Source organism: Pongo abelii, chromosome 16 (genome assembly GCF_028885655.2).
Source record: "Pongo abelii isolate AG06213 chromosome 16, NHGRI_mPonAbe1-v2.0_pri, whole genome shotgun sequence".
Taxonomy (NCBI): Eukaryota; Metazoa; Chordata; class Mammalia; order Primates; family Hominidae; genus Pongo; species Pongo abelii.
The window spans coordinates 38266740-38282554 of NC_072001.2; the positions used below are offsets into that span (position 1 = coordinate 38266740).

The 15815-nt window shown below is 38.6% G+C and overlaps 1 protein-coding gene across 2 annotated transcripts in view; it reads right to left on the minus strand.

Moving 5' to 3' along the window:
- The window catches only part of DPH6 (diphthamine biosynthesis 6), a 450913-nt gene that overhangs the window by 334945 nt on the left and 100153 nt on the right, over positions 1–15815 (minus strand). For both annotated transcript variants that reach the window (XM_054532586.2, XM_024232543.3), the window contains exon 5: positions 15696–15814. In XM_054532586.2, the coding sequence (XP_054388561.1) occupies positions 15696–15814 (119 nt within the window). The remainder of the gene's footprint in view (positions 1–15695; position 15815) is intronic.

A 15815-nucleotide genomic window follows, 5' to 3' on the forward strand; every position in this document is an offset into this window, starting at 1 on the left:
GGCACATATACAGCATGGAGTACTATGCAGCCATAAAAAAGGATGAGTTCATGGCCTTTGCAGGGACATGTATGAAGCTGGAAACCATCATTCTCAGCAAACTCACACAGCGACAGAAAATCAAATACCACATGTTCTCACTCGTAAGTGGGAGTTGAACAATGAGAACACTTGGATACAGGGAGGGGAACATCACACACCAGGCCCTGCTTGGGGGTGGGGGGCTAGGGGAGGGATAGCATTCGGAGAAATATCTAATGTAGATGATGGGTTGATGGGTGCAGCAAACCACCATGGTACATGTATACCTATTTAATAAACCTGCATGTTCTGCACATGTATCCCAGAACTTAAAGTATAATTTAAAAAAAATGATGAGCTCATATATGTATGTGTGTATGTGTGTGTGTGTATATATATATACACACACACAGTGGGAGAAGGACAGAACCAGGAAATAACATACCTAAATGTAAGAGCTAAAAGTATAAAACTCTTAGAAGAAAACATAGGAGTAAATCTTATGACATCAAGTTAGGCAGTGACTTCTTAGAAATAACATCAAAAGAACATGTAATCAAAACAAAAAATGATAAATTGGACTATGTCAAAACTAAAAATGTTTATGCTTCAAAGGACACCACCCAGAAGTAAAGAGAAAACCCACAAAATGAGAGAAAATATTTAAAATCACACATTTGATAAGAGACTTAGAATATATATATATATATATATTTTTTTTCTTTTATTATTATTTATTATTATTAAACTTTAGGTTTTATGGTACATGTGCGCAATGTGCAGGTAAGTTACATATGTATACATGTGCCATGCTGGTGCGCTGCACCCACCAACTCGTCATCTAGCATTAGGTATATCTCCCAGTGCTATCCCTCCCCCCTCCCCCCACCCCACAACAGTCCCCAGAGTGTGATGTTCCCCTTCCTGTGTCCATGTGTTCTCATTGTTCAATTCCCACCTATGAGTGAGAATATGCGGTGTTTGGTTTTTTGTTCTTGCGATAGTTTACTGAGAATGATGATTTCCAATTTCATCCATGTCCCTACAAAGGACGTGAACTCATCATTTTTTATGGCTGCATAGTATTCCATGGTGTATATGTGCCACATTTTCTTAATCCAGTCTATCATTGTTGGACATTTGGGTTGGTTCCAAGTCTTTGCTATTGTGAATAATGCTGCAATAAACATACGTGTGCATGTGTCTTTATAGCCGCATGATTCATAGTCCTTTGGGTATATACCCAGTAATGGGATGGCTGGGTCGAATGGAATTTCTAGTTCTAGATCCCTGAGGAATCGCCACACTGACTTCCACAAGGGTTGAATTAGTTTACAGTCCCACCAACAGTGTAAAAGTGTTCCTATTTCTCCACATCCTCTCCAGCACCTGTTGTTTCCTGACTTTTTAATGATTGCCATTCTAACTGGTGTGAGATGGTATCTCATTGTGGTTTTGATTTGCATTTCTCTGATGGCCAGTGATGGTGAGCATTTTTTCATGTGTTTTTTGGCTGCATAAATGTCTTCTTTTGAGAAGTGTCTGTTCATGTCCTTCGCCCACTTTTTGATGGGGTTGTTTGTTTTTTTCTTGTAAATTTGTTGGAGTTCATTGTAGATTCTGGATATTAGCCCTTTGTCAGATGAGTAGGTTGCGAAAATTTTCTCCCATTTTGTAGGTTGCCTGTTCACTCTGATGGTAGTTTCTTTTGCTGTGCAGAAGCTCTTGAGTTTAATTAGATCCCATTTGTCAATTTTGGCTTTTGTTGCCATTGCTTTTGGTGTTTTAGACATGAAGTCCTTGCCCATGCCTATGTCCTGAATGGTAATGCCTAGGTTTTCTTCTAGGGTTTTTATGGTTTTAGGTCTAACATTTAAGTCTTGAATCCATCTTGAATTGATTTTTGTATAAGGTGTAAGGAAGGGATCCAGTTTCAGCTTTCTACATATGTCTAGCCAGTTTTCCCAGCACCATTTATTAAATAGGGAATCCTTTCCCCATTTCTTGTTTTTGTCAGGTTTGTCAAAGATCAAATACTTGTAGATATGTGGCATTATTTCTGACGGCTCTGTTCTGTTCCATTGATCTATATCTCTGTTTTGGTACCAGTACCATGCTGTTTTGGTTACTGTAGCCTTGTAGTATAGTTTGAAGTCAGGTAGTGTGATGCCTCCAGCTTTGTTCTTTTGGCTTAGGATTGACTTGGTGATGCGGGCTCTTTTTTGGTTCCATATGAACTTTAAAGTAGTTTTTTCCAATTCTGTGAAGAAAGTCATTGGTAGCTTGATGGGGATGGCATTGAATCTGTAAATTACCTTGGGAAGGATGGCCATTTTCATGATATTGATTCTTCCTACCCATGAGCATGGAATGTTCTTCCATTTGTTTGTATCCTCTTTTATTTCCTTGAGCAGTGGTTTGTAGTTCTCCTTGAAGAGGTCTTTCACATCCCTTGTAAGTTGGATTCCTAGGTATTTTATTCTCTTTGAAGCAATTGTGAATGGGAGTTCACTGATGATTTGGCTCTCTGTTTGTCTGTTATTGATGTATAAGAATGCTTGTGATTTTTGCACATTGATTTTGTATCCTGAGACTTTGCTGAAGTTGCTTATCAGCTTAAGGAGATTTTGGGCTGAGACAATGGGGTTTTCTAGATATACTATCATGTCATCTGCAAACAGGGACAATTTGACTTCCTCTTTTCCTAATTGAATACCCTTTATTTCCTTCTCCTGCCTAATTGCCCTGGCCAGAACTTCCAACACTATGTTGAATAGAAGTGGTGAGAGAGGGCATCCCTGTCTTGTGCCAGTTTTCAAAGGGAATTCTTCCAGTTTTTGCCCATTCAGTATGATATTGGCTGTGGGTTTGTCATAAATAGCTCTTATTATTTTGAGATACGTCCCATCAATTCCTAATTTATTGAGAGTTTTTAGCATGAAGGGTTGTTGAATTTTGTCAAAGGCCTTTTCTGCATCTATTGAGATAATCATGTGGTTTTTGTCTTTGGTTCTGTTTATATGCTGGATTACATTTATTGATTTGCGTATATTGAACCAGCCTTGCATCCCAGGGATGAAGCCCACTTGATCATGGTGGATAAGCTTTTTGATGTGCTGCTGGATTCTGTTTGCCAGTATTTTATTGAGGATTTTTGCATCAATGTTCATCAAGGATATTGGTCTAAAATTCTCTTTTTTTGTTGTGTCTCTGCCAGGCTTTGGTATCAGGATGATGCTGGCCTCATAAAATGAGTTAGGGAGGATTCCCTCTTTTTCTATTGATTGGAATAGTTTCAGAAGGAATGGTACCAGCTCCTCCTTGTACCTCTGGTAGAATTCGGCTGTGAATCCATCTGGACCTGGACTTTTTTTGGTTGGGAAGCTATTGATTATTGCCACAATTTCAGCTCCTGTTATTGGTCTATTCAGAGATTCAACTTCTTCCTGGTTTAGTCTTGGGAGGGTGTATGTGTTGAGGAATTTATCCATTTCTTCTAGATTTTCTAGTTTATTTGCATAGAGGTGTTTGTAATATTCTCTGATGGTAGTTTGTATTTCTGTGGGATCGGTGGTGATATCCCCTTTATCATTTTTTATTGCATCTATTTGATTCTTCTCTCTTTTTTTCTTTATTAATCTTGCTAGCGGTCTATCAATTTTGTTGATCCTTTCAAAAAACCAGCTCCTGGATTCATTTATTTTTTGAAGGGTTTTTTGTGTCTCTATTTCCTTCAGTTCTGCTCTGATTTTAGTTATTTCTTCCCTTCTGCTAGCTTTTGAATGTGTTTGCTCTTGCTTTTCTAGTTCTTTTAATTGTGATGTTAGGGTGTCAATTTTGGATCTTTCCTGCTTTCTCTTGTGGGCATTTAGTGCTATAAATTTCCCTCTACACACTGCTTTGAATGCATCCCAGAGATTCTGGTATGTTGTGTCTTGGTTCTCGTTGGTTTCAAAGAACATCTTTATTTCTGCCTTCATTTCGTTATGTACCCAGTAGTCATTCAGGAGCAGGTTGTTCAGTTTCCACGTAGTTGAGCGGTTTTGAGTGAGATTCTTAATCCTGAGTTCTAGCTTGATTGCACTGTGATCTGAGAGACAGTTTGTTACAATTTCTGTTCTTTTACATTTATTGAGGAGAGCTTTACTTCCAAATATATGGTCAATTTTGGAATAGGTGTGGTGTGGTGCTGAAAAAAATGTATATTCTGTTGATTTGGGGTGGAGAGTTCTGTAGATGTCTATTAGGTCCGCTTGGTGCAGAGCTGAGTTCAATTCCTGGGTATCCTTGTTGACTTTCTGTCTCGTTGATCTGTCTAATGTTGATAGTGGGGTGTTAAAGTCTCCCATTATTAATGTGTGGGAGTCTAAGTCTCTTTGTAGGTCACTCAGGACTTGCTTTATGAATCTGGGTGCTCCTGTATTGGGTGCATATATATTTAGGATAGTTAGCTCTTCTTGTTGAATTAATCCCTTTACCATTATGTAATGGCCTTCTTTGTCTCTTTTGATCTTTGTTGGTTTAAAGTCTGTTTTATCAGAGACTAGGATTGCAACCCCTGCCTTTTTTTGTTTTCCATTTGCTTGGTAGATCTTCCTCCATCCTTTTATTTTGAGCCTATGTGTGTCTCTGCACGTGAGATGGGTTTCCTGAATACAGCACACTGATGGGTCTTGAGTCTTTATCCAGTTTGCCAGTCTGTGTCTTTTAATTGGAGCATTTAGTCCATTTACATTTAAAGTTAATATTGTTATGTGTGAATTTGATCCTGTCATTATGATGTTAGCTGGATATTTTGCTCGTTAGTTGATGCAGTCTCTTCCTAGTCTCGATGTTCTTTACATTTCGGTATGATTTTGCAGTGGCTGGTACCGGTTGTGCCTTTCCATGTTTAGCGCTTCCTTCAGGAGCTCTTTTAGGGCAGGCCTGGTGGTGACAAAATCTCTCAGCATTTGCTTGTCTGTAAAGTATTTTATTTCTCCTTCACTTATGAAGCTTAGTTTGGCAGGATATGAAATTCTGGGTTGAAAATTCTTTTCTTTAAGAATGTTGAATATTGGCCCCCACTCTCTTCTGGCTTGTAGGGTTTCTGCCGAGAGATCCGCTGTTAGTCTGATGGGCTTCCCTTTGATGGTAACCCGACCTTTCTCTCTGGCTGCCCTTAACATTTTTTCCTTCATTTCAACTTTGGTGAATCTGACAATTATGTGTCTTGGAGTTGCTCTTCTCGAGGAGTATCTTTGTGGCGTTCTCTGTATTTCCTGAATCTGAATGTTGGCCTGCCTTGCTAGATTGGGGAAGTTCTCCTGGATAATATCCTGCAGAGTGTTTTCCAACTTGTTTCCATTCTCCCCGTCACTTTCAGGTACACCAATCAGACGTAGATTTGGTCTTTTCACATAGTCCCACATTTCTTGGAGGCTTTGCTCGTTTCTTTTTATTCTTTTTTCTCTAAACTTCCCTTCTCGCTTCATTTCATTCATTTCATCTTCCAGGGCTGATACCCTTTCTTCCATTTGATCGCATCGGCTCCTGAGGCTTCTGCATTCTTCACGTAGTTCTCGAGCCTTGGTTTTCAGCTCCATCAGCTCCTTTAAGCACTTCTCTGTATTGGTTATTCTAGTTATACATTCTTCTAAATTTTTTTCAAAGTTTTCAACTTCTTTGCCTTTGGTTTGAATATCCTCCCGTAGCTCGGAGTAATTTGATCGTCTGAAGCCTTCTTCTCTCAGCTCGTCAAAGTCATTCTCTGTCCAGCTTTGTTCCGTTGCTGGTGAGGAACTGCGTTCCTTTGGAGGAGGAGAGGTACTCTGGTTTTTAGAGTTTCCAGTTTTTCTGCTCTGTTTTTTCCCCATCTTTGTGGTTTTAACTACTTTTGGTCTTTGATGATGGTGATGTACAAATGGGTTTTTGGTGTGGATGTCCTTTCTGTTAGTTTTCCTTCTAACAGACAGGACCCTCAGCTGCAGGTCTGTTGGAGTACCTGGCCGGCCGTGTGAGGTGTCAGTCTGCCCCTGCTGGGGGGTGCCTCCCAGTTAGGCTGCTCGGGGGTCAGGGGTCAGGGACCCACTTGAGGAGGCAGTCAGCCCGTTCTCAGATCTCCAGCTGCGTGCTGGGAGAACCACTGCTCTCCTCACAGCTGTCAGACAGGGACATTTAAGTCTGCAGAGGTTACTGCTGTCTTTTTGTCTGTGCCCTGCCCCCAGAGGTGGAGCCTACAGAGGCAGGCAGGCCTCCTTGAGCTGTGGTGGGCTCCACCCAGTTCAAGCTTCCGAAAGGCTGCTTTGTTTACCTAAGCGAGCCCGGGCAATGGCGGGCGCCCCTCCCCCAGCCTCGCTGCTGACTTGCTGTTTGATCTCAGACTGCTGTGCTAGCAATCAGCGAGACTCCGTGGGCGTAGGACCCTCTGAGCCAGGTGCGGGCTATACTCTCCTGGGGCACCGTTTCCTAAGCCCGTCGGAAAAGCACAGTATTCGGGTGGGAGTGGCCCGATTTTCCAGGTGCCGTCTGTCACCCCTGGAAGGGGAACTCCCTGACCCCTTGCGCTTCCCGAGTGAGGCAATGCCTCGCCCCTGCTTCGGCTGGCGCACAGTGCGCTCACCCACTGACCTGCGCCCACTGTCTGGCACTCCCTAGTGAGATGAACACGGTACCTCAGATGGAAATGCAGAAATCACCCGTCTTCTGCGTCGCTCGCGCTGGGAGCTGTAGACCGGAGCTGTTCCTATTCGGCCATCTTGGCTCCTCCCCGAATCATTATTTTTTTAACCAAAAGAAGTGTAAAGTGTAAGCTCAGGTGGATGCGAATTTCTTGTTTCATTCCTAATGAGTCGGGCTCCTTTCTATAGGCATCAGGAAGATGAGATCCAAGATTCACCTGTGTTCTTTCAAGGCTGAACTTATGGTCCTTTTTGGACCCCAGGAAGGGAAGGTTGCTTGGGAACAGCATCTGCCAGCTTCAAAGCTCTGCAGCTGGGCTCTCCAAAATACAGCTTCCAACTTTCAGTCTCACCAGTAGTGTGTTAGAGAACCTGTCTCCTCTCACCTCCATCCTCAAAAGGACTGGTTTTTATCAATCTCTTCCATTTTGCCATATTCCCCATAATCCTGAAACAGCTGGCTTGGTAGAATGATGGAATGGCCTTTTTTTTAGAATATATATTAAAGAAAACCTACAATGCACTAAAGACAAATAACTCAATGAAAATATAGGCAAAGGATTTTACTCGACATTTCTCTAAAGAAGATATACAAAGGGCCAATAAATGCATGAGAAGATGGTCAACATCATTAGCCATTGGAGAAATGCAAAATAAAACCACAATGAGATACAACTTTACATTCACCAGGATAGCTATAAGAAAGACAGACAATAATTAACTGTCGGCTAGGATGTGAAAACCTGGAACGCTCATTCATTGCTAGTGGGAATCTAAAGTGGTACAGCCACTTTAGAAACCAGTTTGGTGGTTGCTCAAAATGTTAAACATAGAATTATCATATGACACAGAAATTCCACTCCTAGGTATATACCCAAGAGAAATGAATACATAGGTCCAAAGAAAAACTTGTACACAAATGTTCATAGAAGCATTATTCATAATAAACAAAATATGGAAATGACTCAAATGTCCATGGACTGATGAATGGCTAAATAAAACCTGGTATATCTTTGTAACAGAATATTATATGGCAACAAAAAGAACTCAATTATATATGCTATAATTTGGATGATTCTTGAAAACATTATTCTACGTGAAAGAAGCCAGTCACAGTGACCACATATTGTAGGATTCCAATTTTATGAAATATCCAGAATAGGCAAATCTATAAAGATATGAAGACACAAAGTCCTCATGGTGCTTAAAACTGGGCGCAGTGGGGCAGGGGTTGGAGGTAACTTGAGAATGATTACTAATGAGCATGGGATTGCTTTTTGGGGAACACAAATTCTAAAACTAGACTGTGGTGATGATTGCACAACCTGTGAATACACTAAAAAAATTGAATTGTACATTTTAAGTGGATGACGTGCATAGTGTATTAATTACATTTCCATAAAACTTAAAACATAAGGAATGTATAGTCATAGTAGCTATATGCTCAGACAATACAGATAAAAAGATCTCTTAAAAATGAGAGGGGAAATTCATAAAAGCACATACAAAAAATTCTTTTTAACTGTTCTCAGAAATTATATCATCAGTAGTGGCATTAGCATTGTTATTCTGAAATTGTCTCATATATTGTTAACATTTTAATATAATATCTGTATCTATTGGTATGCTGAGTCCCAACAAGAGTTCCCTGGAGCAGAACACATTATTATTTTTATTACTTACAAAGAATAAGTAAATAATACTGTTCTGACTTCTCTGCCCCAGCTCTTACTCCAGGAGCAAGGTGATGAGAAAGAGATATAATCTTGCAAGTAATTTCATCTACCATAGGCAAGGGGTCTGGAAAAATAAATCCGAGTACTGATTAGGAAAAAAAGAGGCAGCTGTTGCCCCTTCCCTTCTGAGAGTTTCCTTGGAAAAGTAAAGGGAAGGATATGTGCTTTCACACTTTGGAATGTAAATAAATCTTCCTGAGGGGAAAAACTAGTGTCTCCAGCTTTACTACCCAAGAAATGTCTCCAAGGTCCTGGTCTCAACCCTTCCTTTGAAATGTAAACAGATACCTCTAGAAAGATAAGTCTCTCTGGAGTTTTCACTTATCTGTTCAGTCATAAATCAAGTTCTAAAGCTCGTCTTTTAGCCTAGGTCTCAAGTTTCTGTAAAATTTGCTCAGAAAGTCCTAACTGTGCAGAAACATAAGAATATGTTCTCTACAGCCCCACATACAATGTGATATTTATTTTATAGTGTAATACAAAATAAATATGAAGTTGAGTTAAACCAAGATATTAGCTTGTCAAATCAGACTCAAACAAATTGGACACCTTACCCAGTTTCAACCTTTTCTGATGATTTCAAGAAGAGAAGTAATCAGGCAGCCTAACAAATAAGGTAGAGTTCCAAGACCATCAGAACAGCTCTCCAGGTCCTTCACTGCTATACTCTGGCCCAGATTAGCACATGAGGTCAACTAGAATCACAGTACCATTCTCTGTTTCTTCCCAACAAAAACAACTTTTTTTAATGCACATTCATAGTCACAGTGACTAGGTTAGTGACTAGAGATTATTGTTCAATAAATTCGGGATTCCATTTGGCTTGAGGATATAATTATATACAGCATAGTATAGGTTTTAAAAGTTATTGGCTTCCAGAAGTCATTATGCAACAAGCTCCCTTCAGGATAACATAATATCATTCCTTTATCCTTCCAATTCTAATCAGTGTAGCATGAGAAAGACAAATTCCCTCTTTATCTGTGATACTTGGGCCATTGGAGAACAAATATAAAGGCCACACTGTTCAGCAATGTCCCATAATTTAGGCTAACCATAGTGTTCCCATAAGTGGGCATCCTTAGCTTGGCTACTAGAACTGCTGGTCATTGATCTTTAAAAACAACAACTTCCATAGTAATTGGAATATTCAAGAGTCTTTCTTCATTAGCTTGGCTACTAGAACTGCTGGCAATGGAACTTTAAAAACAATAACTTCCATAGCAATTGGAATATTTAAAAGTCTTTCCTGCATAAGAGTATAAGCCCTCTTCTTGTACTGTTGACCAACATTATGTTCCATTAAATACTCTATTAGTCCAGTCATTTTAAGCTTTCTTGTCCCTCTAGGGCCATTTCCAGATGCAGCCATTCTCCTGGAAGAGAGCTCCCTCTAGTGTCTCTATTTGGATTAGCAAATCCTTTTCATCACGAGCTTTCAGGAACATTATTTTGGTCTAATTTGGTATATTAGTAATGGTCCTCAAGACCATTACTAAAAATGCCTTCAGAACATCAAGACAGCAGAGACAATACTCATCAAGCAACAACATGGGTTATTACTGTGGTACATTAGTAAAATTTGTACAATTTAGAAAAATAGTTTGCACACACACAAAAAAGTCCCATGAGATTGTCATTTGGTATATTATGTATCAAATACAGCTCTCTCTGGGTGTGTCATAGGCTCTTCACAAACATACTCTGCATAACTCCAGAGAGGAGTTGTTAGTAATACTTATTCATTACATTACATCCAAATCCATCTCCCTCAAGGTGGTCTTCCAGTTCCCTTAAATGAATTCCATTCACATTCACATATTCTATATTAGAAGGAAATCAAGCTATAACAGGCAGTAGAAATCTGCTCTCCATTATACCTAGGTGGATGTCTTAGCAACATATTGTCTTGATTTATGTCCACAAGGAGTGCAAAAGCCCTACTGTTCTGAATCCTCCACCTATGTACTTTAATTAGTAATAGTCAAATCATCATCATCAAAAAAAAAAAAAAGAGATCTGAATGGTAAATAGTTGACCCTTGAACATCATGAATATGAACTGCCTGGATCCGCTTATATATGGATTTTTTTTTCAATAAGTATATTTGGAGAGATGTGTGACAATTTGAAAAAACTCAACGTATGAACCATGTAGCCTAGAAATACTGAAAAAATTAAGAGAAAGGTATGTCATGAATGCATGAAATACATGTAGATGTTAATGTATTTTATCATTTACTACCATAAAATATATACAAATCTATTATAAAAGGTTAAAATTTATCAAAATACGCACATATCATTCACAGGTGAGAGAAAGGTAAAGATGTAGCATTAAATCATAACTGCATAAAATTCACTATTATTATCTATTGTTACTACTGTATTAATTTTGTAGCCAACTTACGTTGCCATTGCGGTGAGCTCAAGTGTTGCTAGTGTCTGCTTAAAATACTATGTGATGCTAATCATCTTCCCATGAGCAGAGCAGTTTCTGTCTCCAGTAAATTGTGTATCACAGTAAAAAGTGATCTCTAGTGGTTCTTGCATATATTTCATTGTGTTTAGTGTAAATACTGTAAACCTCCAGTAACACCATGGGACCCATACGAACTGCCACTAGTGATGCTGGATGTGTTCTCAAGATGCAGAGAAAAGTCATGACATTATAAGAAAAAGTTGATGTTCTGTAGATTGAGATCTGCAGCTGTGGTTGCCTGCAATTTCAGACAATGATTCATTTTGTAAACAGATGACATAAATTTACAGTATTGATAAATACAGTACAGTACTATAAGTGTATTTTCTCTTTTTTTTTTTTTTCCTTTTTTTTTTTTTTTTTCTGAGACAGGGTCTTGCTCTTCACCCAGGTTGGAGTGCAGAGGTGCAAAGACAGCTCAAGCGATTTTCCCGCCTCAGCCTCCCGAGTAGCTGGGATTACAGGCACACACCACCATCCCCAGCTAATTTTTAAACTTTTTATAGGCATAGGTCTCCCTATGTTGCCCAGGCTGGTCTCACTCCTGATTCAAGCGATCCTTTCATCTTGGGCTCCTAAAGTCCTGGGAATACAGGCATGAGCCACTGTGCCTGGCCTCTCTTCCTTATAATTGTCTTAGTAACATTTTCTTTTCTCCAGCTTATTTTATTGTAAGAATACAGTATGTAATACATACAACATGCAAAATGTGTTAATGGACTGTTATGTTTTTGGTAAGGCTTCTGGTCAACAGCAGGCTATTAGTAGTTAAATTTTTGGGGTGTCAAAAGTTTTAAGTGGCTTTTTAACTGTGCAGGGGGTTGGTGCTCCTAACCACCTTGTTGTTCAAGGGACAACTGGATAGCCTATAAACCAAGAAATGAGTGGTAACTGTAGTGAACTGCTCCTACATTGAGTCATCAAGGAGCACTCTGCCATTTTATTCCTCTAGATTACATAGGTGGAATCTTTTTTTTTTTTTTTTCTGAGACGGAGTCTTGCTCTGTCGCCCAGGCTGGAGTGCAGTGGCATGATCTCGGCTCACTGCAACCTCCGCCTTCTGGGTTCACGCCATTCTCCTGCCTCAGGCTCCTGAGTAGCTGGGACTACAGGCGCCCGCCACCACGCATGGCTAATTTTTTTGTATTTTCAGTAGAGATGGGGTTTCACTGTGTTAGCCAGGATGGTCTCGATCTCCGGACCTCGTGATCCACCCGCCTCGGCCTCCCAAAGTGCTGGGATTACAGGCCATAGGTGGCATCTTTAAGTAGAGCTATACATCACCAATTTCCCTTCTCTCCAGAAAACACATCCAGAGTGTTCTCTCAACATCAGTTAGGTTAGCATCAAATTTGAGAGCGATATCCAAGACAACAACTCAACTTCAGCAAGAATAGAGTAGCTTGGTATTTACCAAGGAGAGATACCAAATACCTTATTATTTTCTAGCTCTGAGGCTCTGCCATGGAAGGTCACATGGTTACATCTCTCCACAGAACTTGAATTCATTTATAATGCCTTTACATCTCTTATACGTCCCCCCCTCCCCCGCCATTTCCATCTATTACCTGTTTTCACCCACATCCTTTTCCCCATGATTGGGCTAACTGGCTCAACGGTTGTATTATAAACCCACAGGGACAGTAAAACAGCAGCCTTGTTAGCACTTCTCCTTGGCAGATATTACAGGATTTGACAGATAAGAATCACAAGACACTTGGCTTGTGTTTATGGATAGGCCTTAATGTGCCTACACAGAGTGAAGTTATCCATACCCCTAAAGGCCTTTAAGAATATGCACTGTCAAATGTAATGGTATTGATATTGTGTTTTGTGCATTGACAACACTTTCCTTTGGTATGTGCAACTTTAAACTCGGGCCCAGGACCACTGGATCAGGCAAAACTAACAACAACAACAAAAAAATCTATGAAATGGGAAAGGTATATAGTTGTGTACTTTCCTCCTCCCCCATCACCTCATTCCTATATCGCAATCCTAGAAACCTTATAAGTAGAGTCCTAGCATTATTTCCTTTCATAGTCAATGTTACTACACCATCATTTAACTGAATAAACTAACCCTTAAACCAGTATAGTTTTTCTAGTGATCAATTTAGTTACTTTGCAAACAAATATATCTTTCAAGAAACAGGAGGTTTTCCAGTAATAGGTAAAAGTGGTCTCACATTTTTCCTTTATCATTTCTCTCTCTTTTTTTAGCAACTAGATATATCCTGCTAAAAGCAGTCCAAAGATACTCTTCACCTCTAGTAAACACCATTAGTGATTTTTTGTTTCTTTGTGTGTTTTTTGCCATGAGGTCTGTAATTATATGTTTATAGAAAGATTATAGAAGTTCTTTCTTCTTTCTTTCCAGGAAGCCTACCCCAGTTACTGGAAAGAATGGATAATAGATCTGCTATTTGGTCTTTTTGTTCCCCAAAATTATGGGATTTTCTAATAAATAATATCTATTGTGACCTTGATAATCAAGATTCACTGTGGAAGAAAGAGGGCAGCGATGGAATACAGAATTATGATAATCCTTATGTTGTCTTGAATTTGACTGTGAAATATCATGAACTCATGAGTCATTAGATATACACATACAAACATATGTCATTTCACATTCAAAGAAATCAGGGCTTCCTGAAAAAAAAGGATGTTCTAAGTCTGGGACAGAAAATGTGTAAGATGACCACTTCGTGGCAGCACCGTTTATCACAGTGCCAAACTGGATACTACCTATATGTCATCAATAATAGAATGGACAATTAAATTGTGGTGTTAAATTAAATTACAGTCTCCCACAAGGGAACACTATACTACAATAAAAATAAACACACTATTGCTTCATTCAATAATATGGATGAGTCCCTTAAAACATTATAATGAAACAAAGAAGCCAGAAATTTTATGAGTTCATTGATGCCTACAAGACATAAAGGTTATGTAACATAATTATCAAAAATATATTTGTATGCATTCATGTAGAACTGACCTTTCTCTATTATAAGACCATTTCATAGAAAAATGGTCTACAAAATTTTACTGATCCCTCTCCCCCACAGAAAGTCTTATTGTCTCATTTTTTTTTTTTTTTTTTGCTTAAATCCAAAAAAAGTCCTTTTTTTTTTTGGCTTAAATCCATTTAAAATTGTTCTGACAACTTTAAATGGGAGGAAAAAGGCTTAGCAACCTATATTGCATCATTTATATGTTTCTATGTCTTCAGAAGCACTGTGCCATTTAATAAACCTTTCTTTAATATTATTCTAAAGAATAACTTTCATCTTTGCACACCTATAGGCAGTCAGTAGAAACCATGTGCTGTAAATGTTAAAATCAGATCTATATTTTCGTTACTGAGATGCCAAAGACAAATCAGCTCAGTTTTTACATTTTACGCAAAGGCTTGATAAAGCTAATTCCCCATCTCTAATCCCTACAGAGAGGCACAGATAGAAATGAAAGAACACACAATATCGGTCATATACTATTAAAAGATGGCAATAAGGTCAAATTCTTTGACTATCTTTTCAATAAGCGAGGTCTCTCTGGGTCCTAATCCAGTCTTTTATCTATCTGGCAGTAAAAGGAATAGTATGTGTACCTTTCAGTGAGATGTCACGTGAACTTCATTATGGAACTATGTAATCTTAGAAAATTCAAAGAGAGTGAAAGACAAAGAAAAAGCAAGAGGGAATACTCTGTACAGAGTCACATAGAAATTCATATGACAAATATATTTATAATGAGGACGTTAATCATGAGAGCTGCTCAGCAACCTTTTCTCAGAAATAAAAACATAATACCACTCAATTTTTCTCATTTTAACAGCTAAGGAGATCAACTACAGATTCACTAAACAAAGCCTTCAACTGAAGACAACACCTCAACTTCAGAAAGAATAGAGTAGCTTGGTATTTACCATGGAGAAACATTATGGGGTCTGTACTATTTCTCTTAATTTTATTTAAAAACTGAATGTATCTGTAAAATCTTCTACAGCTCGAGACCTCGTTATTTCAGAGATCCGCAAGGTAAACACTCTCAAATGAGATGATTTAGGCTTTGGGAACTCTCAGGCTTCAGGGCATTTTCTATAACAGGTTCACGAAATGAACGGACTGGGCTCAAACCCTATGGTTTCTCAAAAAAGAATATAATTATAGAAATTCCAAATAAATTAAATGTGTTCATATGTAATGTCCATACTTGAATCAGATTACCACCTGCCTGCTGTGTCTATGCTAACTAATCAGATAACATTTTCTCAAACATGATTTTCTCACCATTCCCAACAAAAACCAGTACCCTATTTATTTTTTATAACAAAAACAAAATCATCATTCTATTTTAGCATTATTCAAAATGTTAAAAAATACAAGGAAAATATGTTTTGTGTCAAATACATATTGTAAGAAGCTTCCAAAAAACCTCAAAACAAAACAAAAATAACCCTTGTATTTCCTGTTTCCTACAAGCCTAAATTCCAAACCCTAAAAAAAAAAGAACTTAAATTGAAGGACTATAATACAATATCAGTTTTAGAACCTGTTATATGTTTAAAAAAAAAAAAAAGCCTTACTAGTAATCACTTCGGCAAATGGTCAAAAGACCATTTTAAAACTTCCCTTTCTTTATGCAAGGAAGGTGCTTACTCAATTTCTTCAGCTGTGACTCCACATTTTTATGTTCTAAATCAGTTTTCTTTGTTCATTTTAACTACTTATTAGTGAACTGAGATCATCTATGTGGCAACAAACAGCTCCCTTGATAGTTTGGCTGCATACCCAAAGCTGCTACTTTGATGATCATTGCTTGAATGTTAGACGATATCATCTCTCTGAGCAAATCTTCCTGGTTTCTCTGCCAAAGGTAAGCTAAAGGCTGGAGATTAAGCCTTTTACACC